Source organism: Crocodylus siamensis, chromosome 13 (assembly GCF_052110815.1).
Source record: "Crocodylus siamensis isolate JL-2025a chromosome 13, ASM5211081v1, whole genome shotgun sequence".
In the NCBI taxonomy this organism is placed as follows: domain Eukaryota; kingdom Metazoa; phylum Chordata; order Crocodylia; family Crocodylidae; genus Crocodylus; species Crocodylus siamensis.
Genome location: NC_143407.1, coordinates 3,334,866 through 3,360,619, shown reverse-complemented (window position 1 = coordinate 3,360,619; position 25,754 = coordinate 3,334,866). Strand labels below are relative to the sequence as shown.

At 47.0% G+C, this 25,754-nt stretch overlaps 2 protein-coding genes across 3 annotated transcripts; both read left to right on the top strand.

Moving 5' to 3' along the window:
* Positions 1–1,088: 1,088 nt before the first annotated feature.
* Positions 1,089–9,696, top strand: LOC149853680 (complement component receptor 1-like protein). 2 transcript variants are annotated; one of them, XR_016438851.1, is made up of 9 exons: positions 1,089–1,483; positions 2,912–3,008; positions 3,757–3,842; positions 4,099–4,299; positions 4,975–5,154; positions 5,993–6,178; positions 8,214–8,243; positions 9,075–9,225; positions 9,549–9,696. XR_016438851.1 is itself a non-coding variant. In XM_090025152.1 (8 exons), the coding sequence occupies exons 1-8, from the start codon at positions 1,408–1,410 to the stop codon at positions 9,152–9,154; spliced, it is 936 nt and encodes a 311-aa protein (XP_089881278.1). In that variant the 5' UTR covers positions 1,089–1,407; the 3' UTR covers positions 9,155–9,696. The 2 variants fall into 2 exon arrangements, 1 of the variants encoding a protein (XP_089881278.1); XM_090025152.1 differs by having other exon boundaries at positions 9,075–9,696.
* A 4,031-nt stretch (positions 9,697–13,727) lies between these two features.
* Positions 13,728–24,854, top strand: LOC149853679 (uncharacterized). Its single transcript, XM_090026322.1, has 8 exons — positions 13,728–13,740; positions 13,905–14,426; positions 14,665–14,832; positions 17,054–17,470; positions 17,911–17,937; positions 18,756–18,822; positions 21,410–21,535; positions 23,769–24,854. Exons 1-7 carry the CDS (start codon positions 13,728–13,730, stop codon positions 21,492–21,494), a joined length of 1,299 nt encoding a protein of 432 aa, XP_089882448.1. The 3' UTR covers positions 21,495–21,535; positions 23,769–24,854.
* Positions 24,855–25,754: the final 900 nt, after the last annotated feature.

Here is a 25,754-nt window from a genome sequence, read left to right as displayed (position 1 = left end):
AACAGGCCCCCACCCTGCAGAGCTTCCAGTCCAGGCTAAACAAGATGCAGAGAAATATCTGGCAAATGCTGCGAATTTTGTGCAAGCGCAAAACTTGCACTTTGAAAGATTTTAAGTTCTGTTTTTGCTTGAGGTTCACTCTGGTGGGTACAGGAATTCCCTCCCCGGTAGCCGTCAGTCTATTAAGCTGGAACAGCGGCGTGTCTCAATATTGTTGGAAGTAACAGAGGAGTTGGAAAAGAGATGGCACATGTATTGTGTGATGCCTTGCAGGTTACCTTGCAGGGAGAATGGTTAAAATGCCAAGCCTGTTTATTCAAGGCAATAACAGTCTCTGATGAAGGACTGCTCCCACTTCCTGCTCTGTTTTCACAGCTACTTGCTAGCGGCTTCTAACATCCGTCAACACAGAAGTTTCAGTTTCACACGCATTTTTCTGTAGTCTTGGGTGCATGCTCTAGCAGTGATGGTAGAGGACAGAAAAAAAGTCTAACACGGGGGGTTTGACTTGAAATCTCTCATCCAATTTCCAACAACTAGAGTAGCAGCTGTAACAATAGGTGTTGTGCAGCTGGACCTGACAACCCCTGAAAGTGTCTGCAATGAAAGAGTTATAGAGGCAGCAGGAAAGGAGAAAGAGTCTGCAGCTCTGCCCAAAGCAGAGGGCTGTGAAAATGCTACTAGGAGTCTTCAATCCTGCATGGGAGCCAGATCCAGCCCTGAAGAATGGCAAAGGGAATCCTCAGAAATGTACCTAGGAAAGGGGATTAAATGACTGCAACAGGCAATAGGGCAACCCTTTGATAGTTAGCGAGTCTATAAAAGGGTGTACCTGCCCTGCCTTCTAAGCACCTAAGTCCCCCTGCTAATATTAGCAAAGGCCTCTGAGCCTGTTGGAGATGAGAGGAGACCAGTCCCTGCCCCAGTGAATGCACAAAAGAGAAGGGTTTGGAGCTGGGCCAACAAGGCGTGTTGATGCAGGAGGAGGCAGCAGAGGAAGAAGCCACGGCTGGGCCTGGGCGGAGCTGCGGCCAACTTCCTCCGGGACTTCATCTGCTTCTATTCTTGGCCTCTTTAAAAAGAATGGGTGCTCTGACTAAGAGAAGTGAGAATCAGGATCCAGATGCAGACTCATATGGCCTGACCACAGCGCTGGCTGTGAAGGCAGAGACTTTCCCGAGACCCCTCGTGCCCTCACAGTACTGAACCCGAGTCAGAGCTCAGGGTTGGGTACAGGCTTTCCCTTCAGACTTTGGTGCCTGCTAGGCCCAGCTGCAGCAGACTCCGAGCACAGCGGAAGGGGGGAGCTGCGGCTGCAAGTGAAAGGCCTCGGGGTCGACCCAGCCGCAGCCTTGGCACAGCCCGTGCCCTGTGCAGTGAGAAGCTACCCCAGCCGGTGCTGCCACGATGCTGCCGTGCTCTCTCTGGGCACCGAGTGTCCTGGTGCTGCAGGCTCTCATCGTCATATCCAAGAGCGCCAAGGGTAGGTGCGCCCCATGCTCTGCTCTAGCCATGCACCCCACTGGCCCTCTGGAAACTCCTCCTCTCTGACCTCTTGCAGGGAGCCCGCAGCTTGGGAGGAATAATCCAAAGTGGGTCCCATGGCAGAGCTTGCCCTGCTGCCTCACAAGGCTGTCCTTTGGTGCACACAGGCTTCTCTGCCCCTGGGGCACTGGTCTTGTGCTCCCACCTCAGTAGCAGGTGGATCCTAGTGGGTGAAGTGGAAGGAACAGGGTTTCTTTCAGGGCTTGTCTCCTGGCACAGCTCCCTGGCTCCTAGGGTTCCCCGGAGCCTGCAACTTGCTGCTTTTTCTTATGAGTTCAGAGGGTGCAGTAAGGAGACTCCTTCTCCACTAGGCTGTCACTGGAGGTGCCCCATTCAGGGGAGGTGGGTGATGCTGCACTTGTGGGGGAAGGAGGCAGAGGGAAATTGCCTAACCAAAATGATGCCCACTGCCTCTCCCTCATTCTTGGTTGTGCTGGTTTTCTGTCACTAGCCACGTCCCGTAGCGGTGTCTTCAGGAGCCACGTCCCAGCTGTGCTCCAGGACCGTGCTTTGCTTTACCAGCCGTGGGTTGGCCCTGGCGCGTTCAGTTTACTACAGTTTTCTCTGTTTAAATGTAGAGCCAGAGGAGTGGAAAAGGGCTACACATTAGTATTCAGTGTAACGAAGTACATTAAGTGCTAAAACTTTAAGGTCACAGGATTGGCAGTGTTCTGGTATTATAGCCCTTAATCTGCCCAGCTCCTGTTATTTTTAAGGTAGTTATTAGTGATTTCCAGGACTGCTATTAGAAGTTTTGAAAATAAGACTTGATAGCAGATCAAAAACTGGACAGTTTATTTTCAAGGCTTCTAAATCAGCCCTTTGGCAGATGTTTCCTCTTCACTATTGCTGCAGCAGCGAGCATACAGCACAAGAGCATTCAATTCAGTTACAAGTAGGTGGTGGGGTGGGGAGATGATATGTTCTTAAATAATTTATGCCTTCCGGTCTGCAGATAAGGGATGTTAGTTATTGTCAGTTAGGGTTTTCTTCCCACCCCTGAGTCTGACAGTGTCCCCCCTCAACAGGAATGGACAGTAGGAACAGCAGGGGCTGGTTTTCAGTGCTTTTCATCCCTGCAATGTCTGTAAATCATGCCTGCTGCCATTCTAGCCAGTCATAGGATCACAGAAAACAAGGGCTGGAAGGGTCCTCGGGAGGCCAAATAGTCCAACCCTCTGCTCAAAGTAGTCACGTGGCCTCGCTTGTGAAATGAGTCAAAGATAACTATCTGTTCAGAATAGGCCGCCAAATTCTGTGCTCTTCAAAATCACCATTGTGCAAGGCTTTAACTGTGAAAGAGCCTTTTGGGTAACTGCAGCACATTGAAAGGAAGAAGCCTAATTCTGTCCTTGTTCTGTCCCAGAAAAATCGTGTGGTACTCCAGAAGAGCCATTGAATGGAAGAATTATTATGACAGATGCCTTCCTTGGATCAGCAGTGAACTACAGTTGTAATGAAGGGTGAGCGTCAGGCTCCCTGAACATGTGGTTTGGAGCTATCCAGCCCAAGGTGTGCTGGGACGGGGCCTTTTCTTTCTTGTCTAGGCTACGTCATTTATTCTGAAATTGTTCTTTTCAATGTGGCCAGCTGAGCACATATTAGTCCATAAGGGCTGTCTCCATGGAAGAGAGGCCCTGCGGAGTTTTAACATCACTGTGACAGGAAGGACTGTATGCCTCTAATTTCTTACTTCCCAAACTCATTGTAGGATGGCAAAAGGGAATCATGTCACAGCAGCAGACGTGAAAAGCAGGGGGTCAGTGGAGTAGTGCTGGCCTGATCTCCAGGGATCCTGGTTTTCTCTGATAAAAAATAATCCCCAATTTTTGGAGTAAAAAAAATAACCCCAAATTCACACTTTTCTGTGATTAAAGTGAAACACCACTATATATATATAGTGGTGTTTCACAATTGTCAGTTGTGCTTGAGTGTTGAGGGAAAATGCAGCTGATGTTGGGAGGAGGACTGGAGTTGTGGGTGCAGGATGGAGACTTAAGTCCTTAGATCCAAGAATACCGGTGCATTGGGCCTCCAAAGGATTCTGTGCCAAGGACGGGCTGTTGAGGAAGTCTGAGCCGGTGAAAAATCTTGGCCTTTTGAACTGCAGCTTAAAAATAGGAGTATTGGTGGCCACCTCCTGGGGCTGAAAAGTTAGGAGTTAAGCTGTATGAGCTGAAACCAGCTAATAACCCTCCTGTCTAACTCTAGGTACCGATTGATTGGAAAGGATCAAAGGCGATGTGAGATTTCTGGCAAGACTGTTAGATGGAGTGGTGATGTACCCATTTGTCAAAGTAAGTAGGTCACCACTACCACTGATGGGGAATAGTTCAACAATAAAAATGTTCATCTGCTCATTAAAATGGAAGCTTTTGTAAAGACTCTCTTTTTCCTGGGTCCAGTTTCTGGGGTGTATATGTATGTGTGTGTGACGGGTATACTTTTGGGAAGTGCCAGTTTTGTAGCTTGCAAAACATTGGTGCACAACTGCCAACTGAAGCAGCTGCTTTGCTAGTGTTGATTTTAAAACCATCCTCTCTGTCTCTCCAGATATTCCTTGTCTTCCACCTCCAGATATCCATCACGGGAGCTACAGCAACACATTCACAGGTGACTTTGTGTATGGGTCAGCTGTGACTTACAAGTGTGACAAGGGATACACGCTCATTGGAAAGGACTTTATTTACTGCACAACAGAGGATAAGAAAAATGGAGAGTGGAGTGGGCCTGCCCCGGAGTGTCGAAAGACAGGTGATATGTCCGTCTGCAATCTTCCTCCTCTGCTCGTTTAAGCCAAAAAGGTTAGGTTTGGGGAAAATGCACAAATTTAAGAATTCTGCCAAAGCTGAGCTCTTAGGGGCCTTCATATTAGTGAGAGCTTTGAAGAATTTTCCATAGTTCGTGTGATGCAGGGACTGAGCGATGCTGGAGAAGGTATGCTGGGGAAACGATGCATTTGAGGCACTGGCAGAGGAGCTGTAATTGCAGAGCAGGTGAAGTTAGAAATATTCCCTTCCCCATTAGAATGGGCATTTGCACTCTTTCCATTAAAAAAACAAAATTAGACATGGTCCCAAAAGACAAAAAAGACAAAATGTGTGTGTACCACAGAACTAGCTACAGCTTGTTAGCAGTGTCTAAATGTGACTGGTGCTTGAGATGGCATAACGCTGTGGTTTGCTTCTTGGTACCCACTGTGAGCTTACGTGGAAGAATTATTTGTTTTCAGATGTAACTTCTGTCTCTGACCCGAACACAGGTAAGAGGAAAAGAAAACAGAACGTGGGTAGGAAACCCCTTACTGGTTACAGACCTTTAAGTGTGGTTCTGTGCCCACCTGGCTTTCACTGCGATGATGTGCTTTGATGTTTGTGCTCTCTCAGTGCTGTTTGATGCTTGTCAACAAAGGCCTTTCTCTGTCCACAGGGAAGCAGTGCTCGTATCCTCCAGCCATCACCAATGGGAAGCACAGTGGGCAGGCCCACGTTTTCGCCATTGGAACATCCGTCACTTACTCCTGCGACCCTGGCTACACTCTGATCGGAAGGGCACAGATTCATTGTACAGCATCTGAAGTTTGGACCTACCCCATCCCCCACTGTAAAGGTACGTTCGCTCTATTCGTTACTGCTTTTTGACTCTTTCATTGTGGCAGATGCACAGTAGGATTTTCCCCGGAGAACTTTGGGGCAAGCCACTGATTCAGCAGCTTTCCCAGCTGAAGACTAGACAGCCATGATACGCTGGCCAAATTCCTGGTGGCTAGAGGATCTCTACCACCTGCACTGGAATTACAATTATATCCCCCAATCTCAATGCTGAATGGCTTCCAGAATGTACCAGGGTATTTCTAATCCTGTTGCATGGTAATTAACCATAATGCTAGTTTATATTCATAGTTTAATGGAATCAGTAAAATAAAGTACTTGATAAAGGAACAACCTCCTGAGACAGTGCCCCAGAGCTTAACCTGCCCTGCTGCCTCATCTGCATGCCCCAATAAAAAGGTCTCACAGCACTTTCAGCAGACATCCAAGCTCAGGCTCTGATGGACTGAGTACAACCTCCCACGTGTGTTTTTTGCCACAGAAAGTTGGTGCCCTGATGGTATTTGCAGGAGGCTGCTCTTGGCTGACCTGAGGGATAGCAGTGGAACATGAGGGAGGCAGCATTCCCTTAGATGTGCCTGTGCCCACCTGTGATGCATCTTTTGACTAAAAGACTACATAAATTTAACTAAAAGGACCAGGTTAAATGGGTGCAGCTGTATACGTGAGAGGGGTCTGGAAGTGAAAATGGTTGTGCTTATCCTGTAGCAGCAGCTTGAAGTTCCAGTAGTTTGCCCTCTGACCTGGGTACTACAGTCTCATGAGAAATAGGTGCAAGGGGAAGATGCAACACCTGGGGGAGACAAGAGACAGAAAAATCTTAATTGTACTTTCAGTTTCATCAGCTGGTTGTAGAGTCCCAGAAGTTTGGCATGGAAAAATAAGAGACTTAAAACCTGCCTACAGTCCTGGAGAGAGTCTTCTGGTTGAGTGTGATCCTGGATGCACCCTGAAGAGCACGCAGGAGGCTCAGTGCCAAGATGATGGCACGTGGGCCCCTGGAGTCCCCATCTGTGAACCAGGTAGGTGTGACTAAGGCTGCATTGGCCAGCTGACTTGGATCCAGCTCTGAACACAGTGTGGCCAGGCTGTGCTGGGAGGCAAAAATAAAACCCTGGCCTGGCCCAAGGTCTTATTCATTAAGGAAGGAATCCTGACCAGCCTTGCCCACATAGTTGCATCTGCTCCCAAGGTAGGAGACCACAGCTGAGACATTAAATCATCCAAGATGCCTGGAATTCCTTTTGACAGATATGGTAGAAATTGTTCACTTGGACTGGTGGCAGCAAGGGACATGTCTACATGTGATGTAATCCTTACACAAGTAGTATTTGGGGAAGGTGCGTGGGGCAGAAGAGAGAACAGGTGAAAGGCAGGGCTGGCTGGCACCTTGTAGACCAACTGGTTCACAACTGTGTAAGCTTCTATAGGCAACCACCTACTTTGTCACACTCTTCACAGTAGGTGGATGACTGTGTCCCTTATGTGTGTGCGCACCTCTGCCTTTTTCAAGGCCAGGACTTAATTATAATGATGCTAGCTCCTTTTCCTCTTGGAGGTCAGCCTGTAACAACTTTTTTTTTCATTTGACATGCTTTCTTCCCTCCCTCTAGCACTCCAGTGTCACCCTCCTTCACACATCACCAAGGGGAAACAGAGTGGCCAGTCCTTGACAGTTTTCACCCCAGGAATATCTGTAAATTATAGCTGTGAGCCTGGCTTTGACCATGTTGGAGAGGCAGCTATTAATTTTACAGCATCTGGAACTTGGAATCAACCTCTCCCTCATTGTACCGATGCGTTCGTGTTCTACTTGCTTCTCTTTTCATTCCAAAGATATCAGTCACTGACACCACTTAGGTGTCTCAGGAGGCCTCCTGCATAGAGCAACATGGTACATGAGGGTAGCACTGCCAGGTGGGGCAACCTTCTCACCCAGACATGGCCAAATAAATGAAAGAGCAGCAGGTTGGGATTTGCACCTCAACTGCTTGTGTTATTCTTCCACCTAATGGTAAAGCAGAAGTGCAGGGAGTTTGAAATGAATTTTTCCTCTTGAGAATATGCAGCTGCGTCCCTGTCTATCTGGAGCCTGGCGGAAACAGAGCTCATAAAACAGGCTGTTGAGTTTCCCTTATTTCAGCTGGTTGAGGACACTGGCACTGACAAGGCTTATGTGTTGTTCACGTACAAAGAGGCACTGGATTAATTAGAGGAGTGTTTCATAGGAATTTAGTTATGTTGGTGCCTGGGATGGGCCCGCCTTACCTGATGCTATTCTGACTCTCAGCCTCTCAGGCTGCACTTGTACTGCAAGAATCATTTCTGAACGTCACCAAGTTCTGCACCCGGGTGACTAGCTCTGTTTAAATTCTGATACAAGATAAACCAGTGCAGTTTCCATGTGTTGACAAACCCCAGGTCTGGGAGCACAGGAAGCGAGCTGCAATGTAATGCGTTGTCTTCGTACAGCTTGCAGCGGGCTGTGTGAATGGGACCACCAACCAGCGTCGTGTTGTAGCTTCAGATTTACTGCGTGGAGAGCTTCATGCCAGAAACTCTTTGTGACACCCGAGTCACTTTGTGAGGCTCGCTGCAGTTAGGGTGGACAGTTCAAAACTACCTGAGGGAGTTAGATGCCTGGATGTACCCCACCAGGCAGTCTCCCAAGCAATAGGATAGACTTGTACCTCAGTTGTGTGCATGAGACCTGCTGCCAAGCCCTTGCCACGGTCTGAGAAGCTGATGTAGCAGGTGTGCTGCACAAGCTGCTTCCTGGCCCAGCCACGCAGAACAGCGCTGCACTTTCTCCTGTGTGTGTCAGTGGTTGTTTTCCCTTTCAAAGTTGCACGGGCCTTTCTGCGCAGTGGGAGAATGTGGGGATGAATTTCTGCAAAGCCCATGTTCTAGACCTCTCTAATTAAAGACCCCATGTGACCAAGATGCAGACACTGCTTAAATGCTGCTGAAGGGAGCGGCAGGGCTGGGATTGCTGTTGTATGGCAAAGCAGCTCAGTTGTTCTCTTTATATCTGTGTGTTTGTTTTTTCCTCTCCAGGTTCCCATACCATTGTCCCAGCAGTCTTGGGTAAGTAGCTTATCAAAAACATCTGAGACTGTACCCATAGCTGGTGTGAAGTGATGTTGCTCTGTCACTTTGGTGGAGCTAATCCATGTTAGTGTAGCTGAGGATCTGGTCCACTGTTCCTGCACATTCAAGGTCTCTGCTCTCAAACCTTTGCTTATCTGTCCCAAGAGAATATTACTTCTGTAATCAGCTGGCCTTAGTTCAACGGTTCCCTCCCTCCCAGGTGGAGTCCACTGGGACCACGCTTCCATTGCTTAGTTCACAAAAACAGCCAAACACATGGCAAAGTCATTTTGGCCCTGATGCTGGCCACCGCTACATTCTGCAGCTTTGCTGTGTGATATTCTCTCAAGCAGCTGGCTTATCAGCTCAAGTCTTCTAGTTTTGATATGTCACAACACAGTTGCTCTCCTCAGTTTCTATGGCTTGAAGTGCCCTGGTCTCTGAATGGTGGGTTGTGCTTGCTGACCCCTTTGGGAAGAATGGAAAGCTCCAGTTCTTTGTGCCAGTATGAGCACGTGTTCCATGCAGGATCGTCAGAAAATTACTTCACTATTAATGAAGCCTTTTGGATTCAGGAGCCAGGAGGCTGGCTTTTGGCTAAAGATCCAAGCCTGGTAGGGGAATAACCTGGCACGTTAACAATATAACTGCGTGCAATAGCCCAGCACGCTGTTCTGCCCGTGGAGGAATGTTGTATCCCCGCTGTTCACTTTCATACTTCACTTAGGGATATCAGGGCAATTCACACACTGCAGGGGCCAGTACCCGCATTTCCATATGTCTTCATCCTATTTGGCTGACTAATACTGTGTACTTCTGTTTGTTCAGGAGTCTTAGGGACAGTGTTGCTGTTTGTCCTTCTTCTGGCCATGATCGGGAGAATTATTTGCTGGAAGAAAGATGGATGAGGCCCTCCATACATTTCCATTTGTTTCCTTGTGTGCTTACACTATGGCCTAGCTGCACAGATGTAATTCTGGTAAATTGTTTCAATAAATCATAATCTAAAAATGCAAGAAACACTGGCAGAAAATAGAAGAGGTCGTCAGTAGTGTAATCTTGTGACTCTTTGGCTGCTGAGAGTTCACCGCCATCCTCGTTTCGTGGCGTATTCAAAAGAAAAAGCCTCCCACCGCTGGACTCCTTAAATTAAATTTGAGGGCCAGATTTTGGTGGTGTTTCCCCTTGGTTTGAGAGAAGGCCTTTAGGGAAGGAGCTTCTTTCTCTTTTCTGTCATACGCTGTTTAAAAATATTGGAGAAATGTGTGTTTCTGTTTTTTTATTTTCATTTTTTTGTTTCAGCTATCTGAAATATCAATGATGTGGCCTCCCCGAGATTTGTTTTATGGCATTTATGGGACTGTAAGAGAAGTCATTTACGTTACATGAATGCATTTTTTGTCTCCAGAATGAATGAATGAAGAAATAAATATGATCATTTTCTGGTGTACATGTGTGTCACTTTTTATGAAGCCAAATATCACTGTATTTTAAAACCAACTGACAGTAGAAGCTGAAAAGTCAAAATATTTTGACATTGAACAGTCTAAAAGTCAGAATTGAATTTCAGTTAAAACAATTGAATATGAATTCTTGAGTAGTTTTTGTTAAGAGAAATATTCATATTAAGAGATATTCAAATATCCATACTTTTTGCCTGGAAAGTTTTGCTTAGCTTTAAAGAGAGAAAATGGAATAATCAAGAACAGAAAGCTTTCCTTCTTCTTCAGTGCAGTCCTGAAAAAATTAACTAACTCATCTCTGTGTCTGCTGATGTTGTTCCTGAGACCACTGATGTCTTCATATAGGCTTCCCAACTTGTAACAGGCACAACAATTCTAGTTGTGAGATGATATAATTTTATTTCCAGTCATTCTTTTAAATCTGTCATTTCTTTGCAAACTGAATTGATTTATGTTTCAGCAAATGCCATGCAAATGCAAAATACACCACCCAGTGCTGCTGACACAACCAAACAGAAATCTTCATCTGTTCTGTAGGAGGTATGGAGTTATTTCCAGATCACTTACTGCAGCATAATTATATCGAAATTTTGGTGAAAGGTGCCAAGTTTGACTTGTTCTAATATAAGCTCTGTTAGCTGAGGGGAAAATGCCTGCTTTCCCTTGAATCCGCTGGGAGAAACTTTCTTCCCCCTCTGGGTGTTTAAACTGAAGAATCATATGTTTTTACTGTGAATACTGTAAGCCTTTTCCATGTCTTGGCTGCCTGTGATCCTATCCTACACTGCCTGAGTCCTTGAAGAAGAGTTACCGTCAAGGGGCACAGGTCTGGGCTCTGGCATTAAGACCGAGATGACAGCATGTTGCAGAAGTAGCTGGGGGACTCGAGCAGGGCAGAATCAAATCTCTCGTGGGAATGTAATTGCACTTAGCCACGTAAGAGGTGGAGGACTGCCCCTTTCTGTTGCTCTTGGCTTGGTTTGAGCCACAAGCAAAGCACGTGTTGCGTTCCACGAGCTTTCCGTGAATGCCGGATGATGGCGCAGGCTCTGAAGGCTGGCATGCACATAAACATATTTCCAGAATGGTGATCATGGGTTGTGTGCTATCTTCCTTCAACTGCTGGCTTGCTTGCTTGCGCGATGACTTTTGTTGTAAAGCTGTGGCAAGGCCTGTGGCTGTTGTGGTCCATAATGTAAACCAACCTTCCCTGTCACTTGTTCTGCTCAGGATACCAATACAGAAGAGAAATGTCATTGAACCTATCGGCCTTTATACGCTGCCTTTTTTGCGTTGTGTCCCCCCATTGAAAATGATCCCCGACCCACAGCAGGCACATTCGTTGAGAATTTTGCTTTCTTTTTTTGCCAGTAGTTTCTGGGAATTGCATGGAAGCATTTCCGTCCTATTCTCTGAGGAATTTATGCACTTTTCCTGACCTGCTATGAGAGAAGGTGGAAACCTTTGCAATTCTACTATGGAATGGGACTTGCTTCTGCTGTTTCCTGGGATGAACTGCTGCAGGGGTGTTGCCAAGTTCAGCCACTGCACAGCACCAGTGTAGCTCTTCAGCTGAACTCCCTTGCGCGTGCCGGCTGCTTGTCCACAAACACTTGTTGCCTGCAGATTTCTGAGACTGGTGAGGCACACTGGGGCATCAAGGAGTTACCAGATTTCTCCAAACCGTTGCTTATATAAAATGCTTTGAAATCTGCTGATGATAGTGCTCTTCCAGAAAAAAATGTATTCAGAATAATTATTCTCAAAGCAGTGTAATTTCAGGGACACTGTTCCGAAATAATATCTCTGTGTGCATAGTAATTAGTTGGAAGACATGTTGTAAAACGGGGGGTGTCAACCAGGGATACACTTACCCCCACATGGGGGTACTTGGGAAGGTCCCAGGGCATACATGGCGATGGCATGGAGAAGTGGGGGTACTTGAAGTGCCGAGGCTTCCTCGTGCCCAAGTACACACTGCTGAGGGGCCCCCTCACTGCCCGCTTGTCGAGTGGCTGTGGGGGGACCCCCCCCCGCTCATTGATTGTACCCCAGAAGGGTAGTCTGTGGGGGGGAACCCACCAGAAGGGGTACACCTGTTGCAAGTTGTTGTTGCAAAATGTATGTCTCTGTGTGTGATATATATACGTGCGTGTGTGTCCATTTCCGGGTCTGCTGCCGAGCGTGCTGGGGAGCCCCCAGTGCTTCTGTGGGACACTCCATCCTCCCCAGCACTGCAGCGATCATGAGCCCCTGGTACCTAGAGGTATGTAGAAAAAACATTTAAAGCTGTGTCTCTGTCCAAATCTTTACGAGGGTTCTGATTTGATTTCGAGAGATTAAAGGGCCCTCTGATTTGAATCGGACCGGATCTCTGCCAAATCAGATCAGGAACTGAAGCTTCGCACAGCCCTACTGGCAGTCCCATAGTTGACATGGTTTGAACCTGTGCAGGGAAACCCCAGTAGATTTCAAGCCCACCGCCTTTAGCACTCGGCCACAATTACTTTTGTTCGTAGAGAAGCTATCTGCACTCCGTGCGCTGCTGAATACAGAGCTAATAAAGCATGATTGATCATTTTGAAGGGAGTGAAGCTAAATGAGCCTTTCGGAGATGGAAAAAGGACTGCACTTGCCCTGAATTTGTCTGAGAATGGTCAATCCCTGCTTTCACCAGAGAGAGATCACGGGAGATGCTCTGTCCCTTTCATCATTGTTCCTGTAGGGATTGATGAATTTTAAGGAAGGCAAAAACCTGTCATCCTTTTTAGCTCCCTTTTGGTGTTTCTTTCTGTTAGTAATTTTGTCTGTGGCTTTCTCTGGTCAGCAGGGCAGTTTGCATTAGCATTAGACAGCTGCTGCCTTCTCTGTCTTGCAGTGTTGTTCTCCTCCTTGCAGTAGAGACTGTCCAGTTAGAGCTTACTTGATAGGATCTTAACGTGGCTCTTGAGCCATCTGAAAGATTTTGGCATCTTGATCTTGTTCTTTAAAGCACTGTGATTGGTATGAATTATTCTTTCTGAAGAAAGCACCCAGTCCTAGGTTGAGGCTATCTGAATATCCTTACACACTTTCTGTCTCAGGTTTGCCAAAGGTAATATGTATTTATATGAATGCAAAATTATTTCTTTTGCTGCTTGTGCATCTGCGTTGGACCTTTTGTATGATTCCCACTGTTTTTTCTCTTGGGGAACCTGAGCATAATCTCAGGCTTCCCTGGAGACTGCTAAGAACCAGATAGGATTCCGGGTCGGGAATATCCTCTTTCAGATTTCAGTTTATGGTTTCCTGATAAAAAAACACTTAATCAAGCAGCGTGTTCGCCAATAGATGCTGCTAACTGCAACACAAACTTAATAGCGAATAGTCCATCTCTGGACTACCACAATTATCAGGGTCGTTAGAACAGTGGCTTTACCTCTTAACTTCTAGATTTCTACCACGTGCACCAGCTGTGTCTGTGTACACGGACTGCCATGACGCTAGGAATAGATTTACAATCTACAATAGGTGCTTAGGTGTGTATATGTGGAAATGCTGAAAAGCTGGGCAGGGACATACTCATTTTGTGTTAAAAAAAATGTAAAAGAAAGATTAGCCACAGTTATTCTAGTGATATAGGTCAAAGAATTGTTGGATGTGGCTTTCTTACATTAGAAGTTGGTCCTTGTTATATACAGGTCAGTCTGAGGTCTCCGAGACCGCTGCCAGTGGTACCAATGCTGTCGCAGCGCTGCCCGTGCCGCAGGAGCCCACGCCCCGTGCAGCATGCGCGCAGGCATGTATCTTGTATTGCAGCACAACTCGGGCAATGCTAGGGAAGGAGCAACCGGGGAAGGGACTAGCGCCCCTTACTTTCAAGGCTGCCCACAGGAGGCCTGGACAGCTGCTTTGTTTGCTCATTATTTCTGGGGCAGCTGAACAGGACCATTAGATGCTCACAAAAGCAGCTACTAGGCTACTCGTGGGGTAGGACGTAAATGATCTAGCAGTCAGCGAGACAGCAAGATGCACGGTTATGTCATTTGAAGGTAAACTGCGCTCAAGGGCAGGCTGATGGTGCAAAGCGTGCACGCACACGCACCCCCCCCCTCCACTTAATGCTGAGCGCAGTGCTGTTTGCAAATGCCGGGGAAAGCGATCGCCCTAGCGCCCAGGCCAGCGCCCAGTGAACCATAGCCCTGTGCCTGTTCAGCGCAGTATAAACCACGCAGGTGCCGCCCTGCACGGGCAGAGGGGCTTAGGCTGCACCGCACGGAGCACCAGCAGCCTTCCCCGTTGCTGGTACCAGTCCCCGGGCGAAGCCGGCGCCGGCAGCGAGACAGAAGCGAGTTGCGGGCTCGACCGCAAACACGAGAACGCCCCTGGAGCGCTTCCAGCTACGACCCGACGCTGCCCGCTCGTCTCGGCCGCCTGGCAGCGCCGCCCAATGAGGAGCGGCCCGAGGGCAGCCCCTGCCGCCCAATGAGGAGCGGGCCTGGCGTAAGCCCCGCCCCTCGCTTCTCACCGCCCAGTGAGGAGGGGCCGGGCGCAGGCCCCGCCCCCCGCCCTCACGCGGCCGCGGAGGGCCGGGGCAGCGCGGGCCGCCGCCATGTCGCGCGCCGGCCGTTGCAGCCCGCGGCCCGCCCGTGCGGGAACGCCGCCGCCATGCCCCGCGCCGCCCGTTGGGCTCCGCGGCTCGCCGCGCTGCTGCCCGCCCTGCTGCTGCCGCCGCTGGGTGAGTGCGGCGCCTCGGCCGCCTGCCCGCCCCCCGCACGGATCTCGGCCCTTCCGGCCCCGGCCCCGTGTTGGTCTCCAGACGCGCTGGAAGCGCCCGACCTGTGGTGCTTTCCCTAGTCTGAGTCCTTGCCAATACGTTGCAGCCGGGGTGGGGGCAGACACCCCCGCGCGCTGCGGCTCTAGAGGAGCTCGTCGCCGCTGTTTCAGAGCTTTCTCTTGCATCTGTTTTCTTCCAGTGTCCGCGTGTCCGCCGATCGTGATCCCAAACGGGAAAGCCATGCGTGCCCCTGGCCATTACAGCAAGTATTACGCTACGTGCAATGAGGGCTACCAGCTTAACGGGCCTTCTACCATGTACTGCTCCGAAGCAGACACGTGGTCGACAATACCCACCTGTGACTTGAGTAAGTTGGAACGGCCGCTTAATTTCTTGTCTGATTTTTTGAATGAGGTTATGTGTTGTTTTTTTTTATAAGCCGCACGTGCGCTGAAGGCAGGTACGTGGGTACATAGCAGGTGCAGCTGGTGAGCTGCGAGACGGGCAGAGCCTCGCACCGGGAGCAGGCCTGCGCGGCTGGGGACAGTGGGGGCAAGCAATCCCTGTGCAGCCCCGCTGTCCTCAGCTGTGCCAGGTGGGGCCCACTGGGAGAGGAAAGTGGGATGGGAGCTTGAGCCCGCAGCCTGCCCCTGCCCCGGGTACAGTTCTGGGGGGCACGGGTCCCCTCGTGCCCCCCCAGGAGTGTGTGCAACAGCGTGGAACTCCCCCAGATTTGCTACCTGCAGCTCCAGGGTAGAGGAGCTCCAGTTCACCCACCCTTCAGCACCAGCTGCCCAGTCCAAGAATGAGCCCTTCCCATTCTGAAAACCGCAAGCATGGCAGGGAGCCTGGCTCTTGCTACGGGAACCCGGCTGCAGGCTCCCAGCCTAGCTAGATTCCCTTCTTCCCCTGGAACCAGCTTCTGTTGCAACACAGAATGGTTTGCAAATATCTTTCTGAGGTGCACTTTCGCCTGCACCCTGTGTGCCATTAGAACAGGGGCGGGCAAAATGCGGCCCACGGGCACCCACCAACTAGTTGTACCCTGCCTAGCCCGCATGTCTCTTTCCCACCCTTGTGGACGGAAGGGCCGACCCAGGCAGAACACGGCTTCTGGGCTGGGCTGCTGCTGCCATTGCTGCAGCAGTCGGGGTACCTCCTCGGTTTCCTGGGCATCCCACTCGGTCTGGGCACCAGGCACGGGAGTGGGGGGAGAGATGCAGCTGGGTCAGCGCATGGGGCTGGCAGCAGCATGGAGCCTGCACCCTGGGGAGGGGGTAGTGGGAGAGCACACCTTGGGTAGACAGGGCGTGCGTGGAAGGGTGTGCGACCCCCGCCCATGGCGTACAGCCCCTGCGGATGGTGGCAGCAAGCTCTTGGGAGGTTCATGGCCTGCATGGGCACTGCCACCTGGCAGTGCCAGCTCCAGCCAACAGTGCGCATGGTGGCAAGGAACTTCCTGGGCGCTACTTTCTCTGCCGACTGATTAATGTGAAGCTGGAGATCAGGTTATTGTTGGAGGGGTCTCCCTGGTCAAGAGGTGGGTCTTAGAGGATTGGGTCCACATTTGTGTATTTCCAGCATCGATCAGTAGTGTTAATTTCCCTTTTCTTCTGCAAGTCCTTGGTTGTTTCCATTAGTAGTGGGTATGATTCAGTGTCTTATCGCCTCTCCAGAAACACTCCTGAGCAGCATGGATCTGCTCTGCAGGTTATAGCTGTTTGAGCTTTGGCATGGGTGATGGGATGAAGCTCAGATGCAGTGGGTGCTCCTGCCTGTTTGCAGTGATGAGCCGGTTCCCTCTGCAAAGCAGCTCGTAGCTGCGGTTTTGCTGCTTCTGGGTGTCCAGGAAAGAAGCGAGTTGTCTTCATTCTTTAAATTTCAGTCCCAGTCCATCCAAAGGGCTTAGAGCAGCTCCCCAGCAGGTGGCACGTATTGTTCACCAGTAACGGGAATTCTTTCAACTCCATTTGCCTTTATTTATTCACATTCCTAGGGTTGATGTGCCTTAGGCACTGGAGCGTGGAGGCTTCTTGTCATGTTATTACCCTGCTGCATGAAGCAGGGTGGGAACGGCATACTGGGGAGTGTGTATAAGGACAACACATCTGAAATGGTGGAAGTAACATCTCGGTCTGTGTGTGTGTTTCACCTGGGGGTGGCTGCAAAGCGATGCTTTGATCATCTGCCTGCCAAGCTCGGGGTCATAGGTGGACAGTGATTGTAGGAGCACTTGATCAAGTGCCGAGTGAGTCCTGGATACTTCTGTGATGCTGTAACACTTGGAAAGGGTATGTGGGCCTCCAGCTATCTCCTTTGAAGATGTTGGTATGGAGACATGCCCATGGCATGCAAAGCTGTCATTTTCTGGGGTTCATAGATTCATAGATGGTTAGGGGCTGGAAGGGACCTTGCAGATCGTCGGGTCCAGCCCCCCTGCTCCAGGCAGGAAGACAAATGGGGTCAAGTGAGGTGAGGTTGTTTCATACAAGCTTGTGAGATTATACATTCAGGTAAGATTGGCCAGTTTCATGTTACTTGTGTTTTAGACAAAAAGTAATTTTTGGTTTGGCTTTTTCTTTTTTCAGTTACAACCACAGCTCTGCCAACCACGACTCCGTTGACGACCACGCCCTTGACCACGACTCCCTTGACGACCACGCCCTTGACCACGACTCCCTTGACGACCACGCCCTTGACCACGACTCCCTTGACGACCACGCCCTTGACCACCACTCCCTTGACGACCACGCCCTTGACCACCACTCCCTTGACGACACTTCCAGTAACCACCATCTCAGTTACTGAACCTTTACCTACCCCAGATAATCAGACAGAACTGTACATTCCTAATGGAAGAATAATCGGTGGGCCAAAACCACCTTATCTTATTGGAGATAACGTTACAATTCAGTGTAATCCAGGCTTCACAATGTATGGGGAACCTAGGATTCAGTATATCGGTGGAAATCAGTGGGAGCCTGGAATTCCATCTTGTCGGTTAAGTAAGTAAAAATAAGCAATTGTCAACACAGAAATTGGAAATGGCTCCCTTTGTGTGGTACCGTAATACTATCTGTGGGTCAGAGATTTTTCCTGGGGTGAGGGCGGGAGGAAGACGTATTCCTGGTTTTGAGAAGTCATCCATGCAAGTTGCTTAAGGCATTTTGAGGTTTGAAAGACAGCTTTTGCAATATTTGTAAAATGAGAGAAGTAGTTTAAGCTTACTGACTCCTTTGTTACCAAAAAAGCTGTGTGGAAATGGGCTCACTACAAAACACACAAGTACGTGAAGGAGTTTCACATGTCTTAAAAGACATTTAACTTAAATCCACAAGAAACATTTATCAATAAGTTAATGAAGTCAAGATAAATCTGTATTCCCTGTAATTAATTGGTATGCCTGCAGTTTTTATGATAATTAACTCACTTCATTTTTTTGTAGATGTATTTGCCATCATCATCATTAGTGGTGAGTGTTTTGGGTTTTTTTTTTAACTGTACAGGAGATGCCGTGAAACTTATTTTATTTCTTATCTGTTTGTGTGGGATCATAGTTTCTTTTTTGTTTAATCTCGCATGCCTGTAAGAGTGACGTAGGAATTTTGCCTTTGAAATACCTGTGCACTCTGGAAAGTGTGTGTTGTATTCCTGGAAAAGAGAAGAGAATGGGTTAGCTGTGCTTAGCAGTGTGTCAGTGTCAATCTGGCGTCTGCTTTTTGCAGGGGAAAGAAGGGGACTAAAGAGGTGAAAGGAGTTTAAACTGTAAGGCAGTTTTTCACTTTTCCACAGTATTGTGCTGAGCTCTACAAAGAATGAGAACTGTGCATTACTTTTTGTCAAGAGATGGAAGTTGTGTTCTTGTGGAATGAGAATTGCGCAACGACCATGGTACCTTGTCAGTCAAGATGCCTTGCCCAGCTTTGAATATGGTTGATTCTTATTTTTTCCCTCTTTCCCATTGGCTTTCCACTTCTTCATATTTTAGGGTTCTGAAATAAAAGATCACTCATGGACTTTCATTTCTTCCCACCTCAGTTTCTCTCATTTTCTCAGACCACAGGGTGGGTGACTTGAGTATTGTGGAGCAAGGAAGAAAGTTTTGTTAAAGCAGGTTTTTAGAAAACATTCAGTTGTAAGTTAGAGCTGCACAAGTCTGTGATTAAATGGCTACAGGCCTTTTCAGGAAAGCCTCAAAGCTCCTTCCCAAACCGATGCCGCCTGGGAATGGTCTGTCCTGTAAGTTAGTGGTGACCCTTGACATCAGACTGTGTCTTGTTTTTCTTCAAGGAACTCTCATCAGTGCGGTGTCAGTGGCATCCTTTCGGGCCTATAAGAAGTATTTTCCGCATGAAGTGTGAGTAAACTTTGATCATCTCCTTCTAGCGTCTCTGCTCTGGCATAAGCATGTGCTCCCAAGTTTTACCAGCCTCTGGTTTTAAACAATTAGGGATCCGTGAGTTTTAATGAAGGCAAAAACCTATCATCCCTTTCAGCTGCCTTCTGGTGTCTTTCTCTGTTAATAATTTTGTCTGTAGCTTTCTCTAGTCAGCAAGGCAGTTTGTGTTAGTATGGGACAGCGGCTTTCTTTGTCTGTCTTGCGGTGTTGTTCTCCTCCGTGCAGAAGAGACTGTCCAGTTAAAGACTCCTTGTTAGGATCTTAACGTGGCTCTTGAGCTGTTCAAAAGATTTTGGCATGTTATTCTTTATAGCACTTAGATTTGTATGAGTTATTCTTTCTGAAAAAAGCAGCACCCAATCCTAGGTTGAGTCTGTTTGAATATCCTTGCACACTTTCTGCCTTAAGTCTGCCAAAGGTAATATATATTTGTATGAAAACAAAATTATTTAATTTGCTGCTAGTGCAGTTTGACACGTTCTGCCATCCCCACATCGTCCCTGTTGGGGAACCTGGTAGTTACGTTAGACTTTTTTGGAGTTCCTTGGAGATTGCAGTTACAGTGCATTAATGAATGTGTAGATGCACCCAGATTGTACTAATTATTATTTCTGAAAAAGGCAGCACCTATTCTAAGGTTGTGTCTGTTTGGATGTTCTTTCACACTTGCTGTCTTAAGCTTTCCAAAGATAGTATATGAAAGTTGAATGATTCCTTTTGCTTCTTGTGCATCTGCATTAGACCTTTTGTACCATTCCCGCTGTTTCTCTGTTGGGGAACCTGAGCGTAATTTCAGGCTTCCCTGGAGACTGCAAAGAACCAGATAAGATTCCTTGTTGGGAATATCCTCTTTCAGATTTTAGTTTATGGTTTCCTGATTAAAAAAACTGTTAATCAAGCAGCGTGTTTGCCAATCGATGCTGCTAACTGCAACACAAACTTAATAGTGAATAGTCCATCTCTGGACTACCAGAATCATCAGGCCACAGAACACGGGATTATTTTATAATCTCTCTAATTTCTAGATTTCTACCACTTACACCTGCTGCATCTGTGTATGCAGACTGCCACAATGCTGGGGATAGACTTAATATTTACAATAGGTATTTAGACATGTTTATGCAGGAATGCTAAAAAACTGGGCAGGGACATACTCATTTCATGGTTGTGTGTATTAGAAGTTGGTCCTTGATGTATACAGGTCAGTCTGAGGTCTCAGAGCCTCTCAAGAGTTGCCTGTGGACTTGGGCTTGCATGGAAGATGGTAGCTGTTTAGGAATGTTTTAATCTCATGGCCACTGTTGTGTTTAAATTATGGCAGGCTAGGCAGAGAGTTCAGCCAGGGACTGACTTTTTGGTATAGAAGGTGGCCATTTCAACTCAGGTGGCTGAAGGCTTTGTTTATTAATGTGAAGGTTGGTTGTCCTTTTGATAGGGATGTGTGTAGTGCCTTAACACTGATATTTTTTAGTTGTGCAATATGATTTCATGTGATACATAACTTGTGCTGTGGGAAAATTATCCAAGGCTTTGAGTTAGTCTCAAAGTGAATGTCTAAAGTCTAATTTGTGTTGTTTGTACTCTTCCATACTGAGGCCCTGACCCTGCAGAGATTTCCACAGTGAGGCTGTGCAGAGACTGTGTAGGGTTGAGGTCTTGTTGAACTTGTTCCATTTTGGGAATTGTACCTCGATCGTGTCTCTAGATAATTTAGCGAGGAGTACATTGAAAATGCCTGTGTCATCACTGGATAAATCATCATTCTGCTTAGAGTGCCTTTTACCATATATTGTTGAATGCATATGCAAAAGGTACAGACTTATTACAGTAAATGTTTTGTCTGATATAAAGTACAGTAATAACTTCTTGTTTATAATGAGACGTGCATTTTAATAGGCACAAGTGTTTTGCCTATTATTTGTCCCTTCATCAATAGATATTCTGTACTTTTTCAAAGAAGTAGGTTCTAAAATTGTGTGGTATTCCTGGCATACCTGACAGGCTCAAAATTTGAAAGCCTGAGTGGGCAGAAATAGGCCACTTCATATTTGGGTGCTGAAGGGGAGTTAATCTGCCCTTAAAGGCACTGAGCAGTGTCATATTGACTTCAGTGAGAGTTGAGGGTTTGGCAGTCGATCTGGAAATTGCATCACTGGCATTTAGGGCTGCCTCACTCGAATATTTAGCAAATGATTTTGAAAGAAGAAAGTGAACCGGAGAATAATGACATTGATTATTGCATTAGTTGATCACGCTTACTCTAACTAGCTAGTGAGGATGCCTGAACATTGGCATGCTCGTAAGCTCCTGGGAACCCTCAAAGAATCTTTTGTTAAGTTTGTATGAGAAGAAACCCTGATCTAATTAGATCATGAGAAGGTTATTATTGTTATTGTCACTTTTTAGTTACAAATTACATTTAGGTCAGTTCCCTTTTTGCTAACAGCTGTGCCAGAAAGGATTGGTCTGTATAGTGCTGCTTTCCGTAAGAGAGCATTGAATTGTCGTTTGGGTTTGATCGTGGCACTGAAGTCCTTATTTCTAGGGTACCAACCACAGATGATGGAGCAGAAGCCAGTAAAAACTGGCCGCTTAAAATGTTCTCTGGCCTAAGACGTTCCGTACTGTGATGCTGCGGCAGAAGACTACGTGGAATCGCATGTCAAAACATGTAAGTCACAGGTTTCAATTTGATAGGAACTGGGGATGGTGGTTAAGTATATAATGAAAGCCTGGGCTAATACTGCTCGGCTTCATTTTGCAGCCAAAAAAGTCTTCCACAGCTGTGTCCAAATGAGTGAGAAGCAGGGGAATTGGCCTTTTACGGGGATGGGGGGAGCGTGGGAGGAAAATCTCTGCTTCATGGAAGAAGTGAATCAGATTGGTTGGTCAGTGAGAGGATGCACACGTTGGTGAGATGCAGGCAAGTGAGTTGGGTAGGGTGGAATTCTCCAAGTTCTGGAGTATGGTTTGGCAGCTGCTCTGTTTTATACCATCTTAGTTTGGTTTGGTGACTGTTTCTGTGACTTAATTTGTCTTTCACTTTAAGCCACCCTAAGCCCTTTTTCAGGGGTGGCACATAAATCTCATCAATAAAATCTTGGCTGCAAACTTCAACTTCTAAAGCGAGCTTGGTTGATGCTGTTAATTATGACCTCTGGGGAAAACGTGGCAAGATGGATGCATCTAGCATGTGCTAAAACAGCATGGACTGATGCAGGAGGCTTATCATTTGCTTGTTAATTTACTTGAAGGATGATTCTATATTGAAATCACTCAATCTGCCCTGAAGTGCTAACATTGAAGTACTAAATCAAAATGGTGAAGATGACAGTATTTTGGTTATCCTAATTCGGCCCAACAGGTACTGGTGGCCTGTAGTTTGTGTAAACTCGAGCTGGGTTGAAAGTAGTATGTGTGGAGAGGGTGTAAGAGTAGGTTGAGCTAAGTCCTGTGTTTTCAGAAAAATTTCCTCTGGGACTGCCAAAAAAAAAAAAAAAAAAAAGTCACCCTGGATGTTTTTGAGACCTTTTAGTGCAGGTAAGTGACGCTACAGATAAATGATTCTAGAGTTAGAGCGGGAAAAACACCCCCCATTTAGTCAGGGGGGGTTGTTCTATGTCAAACCTGCAGGTCACAGGACCACATCTTGTCATCAGCAATAGTTGCCAAAGCGTCATTGGCTGCTGCTGTTCGACTGAGTTATGACTCACAAAATGATGGTTAAAGCTTTCTTTCTAGTTCTGGTGGAACATAACTGTCCTGGCTTTGCTCTTAAAATGGTCCGTTTCAGTTGCCTGGCCTTTTGCTTTGTGGAGAATATAATCACTCTGTTAACACGACAGAATGAACAAACCGTACCCGCAAGACTGCAATGTAGTTTCATTCCTGAAATGGCCATTCAGCTGGAAAATGTAATGAATGTACGTCTACTTTCGTTCTTTTCATATAGGCCTCAATTAAAACAGTAAAATAAGTGACACTTGCCTGGCAGTAGGATTGCAGTGTGTATATGCTGTGCTTGTTACAGCAGTTAAAACTACTAATCTGTTTTTCTGATTGCACAACTGTACTGCAGTACAAACTTTCTACAACAATTCCCAAGGATTTTTATACTGAAAAAGGTGATATAGAAATGTGCCATGAAAGAATTGCTTTTTAGTTTGAAAGGGAATCTTCTGTTATGCTCAGTGCGGTTTCTGCTCTTTCCTATCTTTTTGCAGCATGTTGCTGCTATGTGAGGATCTTATTGCGCTTCACCTGAAACCTTTTCAGGTATATACTACTTCAGTTCACAAAAGATACGCAAAGTGGACTGATCTTTTAAAAGAGCATGATAGAGATCTCCAACTCTCAAGAATCCAGTGTATTCTAGGAAACTTAGCATTTCACGATGGTTTAGAAGTGGTAAAGAAACGTTATGTTATTCACCGTAGTCAATCTACTGTGAATAATGTATCATCTCCACCTAGCGGCAAGATTTAGCAGGAAGTAATATTTGGTTTTGTGATGAATCTGGATCAGGGGTGTCACTATCTGCATCCAGCGCACGGGGCTTTTGAGCAGGGCCTGGTACTAAATTCTGGCATTGAGACCCCCCCATCCCCGTGAAGGAGGCGTGTCTGTGGCAGAGGGGTGAGCGACAGCTGCTCCGCTGTTCCGTAATGCTACTGGTCCAGCTGCCAGAAGCGTGTTTGGATCCTGGCTATGAAGAACCCTGTGGTCCTGATCTGGCTGGGGCAGGGGGGAGAACAGGCAAGGGAGTTTGACACTCCTGATCTAAATGTTTTGGTCCAATTCTTCTGAATTGTATGACTTGAGAGAACATGCTTGCTCCAGAAATTAAATGATATTCAGGAATGTAAATGTGAGATACCAAATTGGTGTTTGTGTTTGTTTTGCAGTGCTTTCAGAATAAGAAGATGCAAACTGCACCTGGCGAGTGAGAGGAAGAAGCCTGTTTGTAGCAGCTGGATAACCAACAGAAAAGGACATGTCTTTGAGGCAGAGGCCAATACCACCTAGTACAAAATTTTATTTAAAATAATAGCTCAAAGTAGGTTACACTGTTTACAAGCTTACAGGATTGAACAGCCGCTTGTTTGCTTGCTAACAGTGAGGAAGGGGGAGGCACTTCTGCATATGCATGTGTTCTCTCTCGGGTCCCTGCACCTCCCTGAAATTCAAGAGTTTGGGCTACCCCTTTTAGATGATGCATTTTGAATACCTTAAGCATCTCTCCAAGGGGAATAGTACTACTGAATGTGCTTATTACACAGCATATTGAAAAGGTACTTACAACTAACTTAAGTTCAGAGAACATGAAGGTGCTCATTTGGAAACGCCTGCATATTTATGTAGCAATGTGTTGGTAATATGTTTTCTGATGCCATTCTGAAGCTACTGCAATGAACACACAGGAGTTGTTGGGGGTGGAAAAGTGAAGTTTCCAATTACTATTGCCTTTCCCCCTACATCATAACCAGTGTGTAATGGTGCTAGAAAAACTCTGAGACTCTGAACACCAAGAGAAATCAGTCAGCCTGTGTACCCATCAGAGGTTCCTCCTGTAGCGAAAAGCCATGTATTCGTTGAGGAAGACCATGCTGTACTGGTAGATGCTGCTTCTGGACAATCCTTGCATGTGACAGAATTTGAAGAGGCATGGTGGGTTTGAAGGAACAAGCTTAATTTAAAATTCATTTTCAGTGATTTAGAAAGATTGGCCTTATTGTAATAGAGTCCGTTTGAAATGGGCAGTATTTAAAATCCCATGATTAAATGCAATGTACATGAAGATATTTTTGAAAGAAGATAGCTTTTATATAAGAATACTGCCGACAAAAATAGTGTCATAATGTCGTACCCAAAAATGTATATAGCAGTGGGTTGTGGAGAAGAAGTCGGCATAATACAAGTTAATTAAATGTGTATGTTTTCAGGAATTTGTCAGACTGATCCATAAAAAACTTCAGTGTGAATTAAATTCTGTTGGGAGCAGCTTTGTGAGTGCATGAGCAAAGTAAACACAAGCAGCTGATTCCTTCCTCTCCTCCCTTCCACCTCCCCTTTTTATGGTAGACGTGCAGCAGCTAAAGCAATCAATTGTCTTGTTTATCAGATTTGAGAAGAATGTTCCACTGCTGTATCACCCTCTTGCCCTACCTTGTGATTTACTGTTAATGATGCCTTAACTGAAGCTGTTAACGCATCAAGTTTGGCATGTTACTTACTAGCCAGTACTTACCTGGAAGAGGGTAGCCACGTTTCTTACTCCATGACGTGCTGTCAGAGCCACACACTCTAGGGCACATGCTCTCAACAGCACGCTCCTTGGTTTCTTGGGTTATTTTTGTTCCTTTTTCATCTAGACCCCACACTTTAGTTAGCACAATCACAATCTTTGCCCGTCCTGCCCTGTGCAGATGTGGGGGCATCCCCTCACCTCGCCCATGCCCTGCCTGGGGTGTGTGCAGCAGCAGGAGCTGCCCTAGCCGCACCCCACCCCTATGAGTGACGGCTCCATCCCATGCCTCGCTCCACCCTGGCGGGGCAGCACCTGCCCCAGCCCCACTTTCTCCTTCACTGTGGGGGCTTTGATCTGCACCCCCCATGCCACTTCCCTCCCTCCTCCCCTTCCACTGCAACAAACTTACAGCTGCAAGCAGCATTTCAAGCTGCTGGGCTGTGCTTGCCACCTACGTGTTGCGCTGTGGCTGCGCTTATGTATGGGCCATTTACCTGCCACATCAAGCCAATTGCCGATGCACTCAATGTTTTTTATATTGGTGAGGATCTGATATTGGAGCGATGTATCAGTGCACCCCCGGTTGCTTTCCCTTTCAAAGTTGCAAGGGCCTTTGGGCATTAAGAGCCCATGGGGATGAATT

What these genes read in the sequence shown, in the direction of transcription:
- LOC149853680 (XM_090025152.1), top strand. Translation starts at nt 1,408, where the DNA reads ATGCTGCCGTGCTCTCTCTGGGCACCGAGTGTCCTGGTGCTGCAGGCT. An exon ending in AACTACAGTTGTAATGAAGG is followed by an intron (nt 3,009 to 3,756) that starts GTGAGCGTCAGG and finishes GTCTAACTCTAG; the next exon opens with GTACCGATTGATTGGAAAGG. An exon ending in AGTCCCCATCTGTGAACCAG is followed by an intron (nt 6,179 to 8,213) that starts GTAGGTGTGACT and finishes TTTCCTCTCCAG; the next exon opens with GTTCCCATACCATTGTCCCA.
- LOC149853679 (XM_090026322.1), top strand. An exon ending in TGCCATCATCATCATTAGTG is followed by an intron (nt 17,938 to 18,755) that starts GTGAGTGTTTTG and finishes TTTTTCTTCAAG; the next exon opens with GAACTCTCATCAGTGCGGTG. An exon ending in AAGTATTTTCCGCATGAAGT is followed by an intron (nt 18,823 to 21,409) that starts GTGAGTAAACTT and finishes CCTTATTTCTAG; the next exon opens with GGTACCAACCACAGATGATG.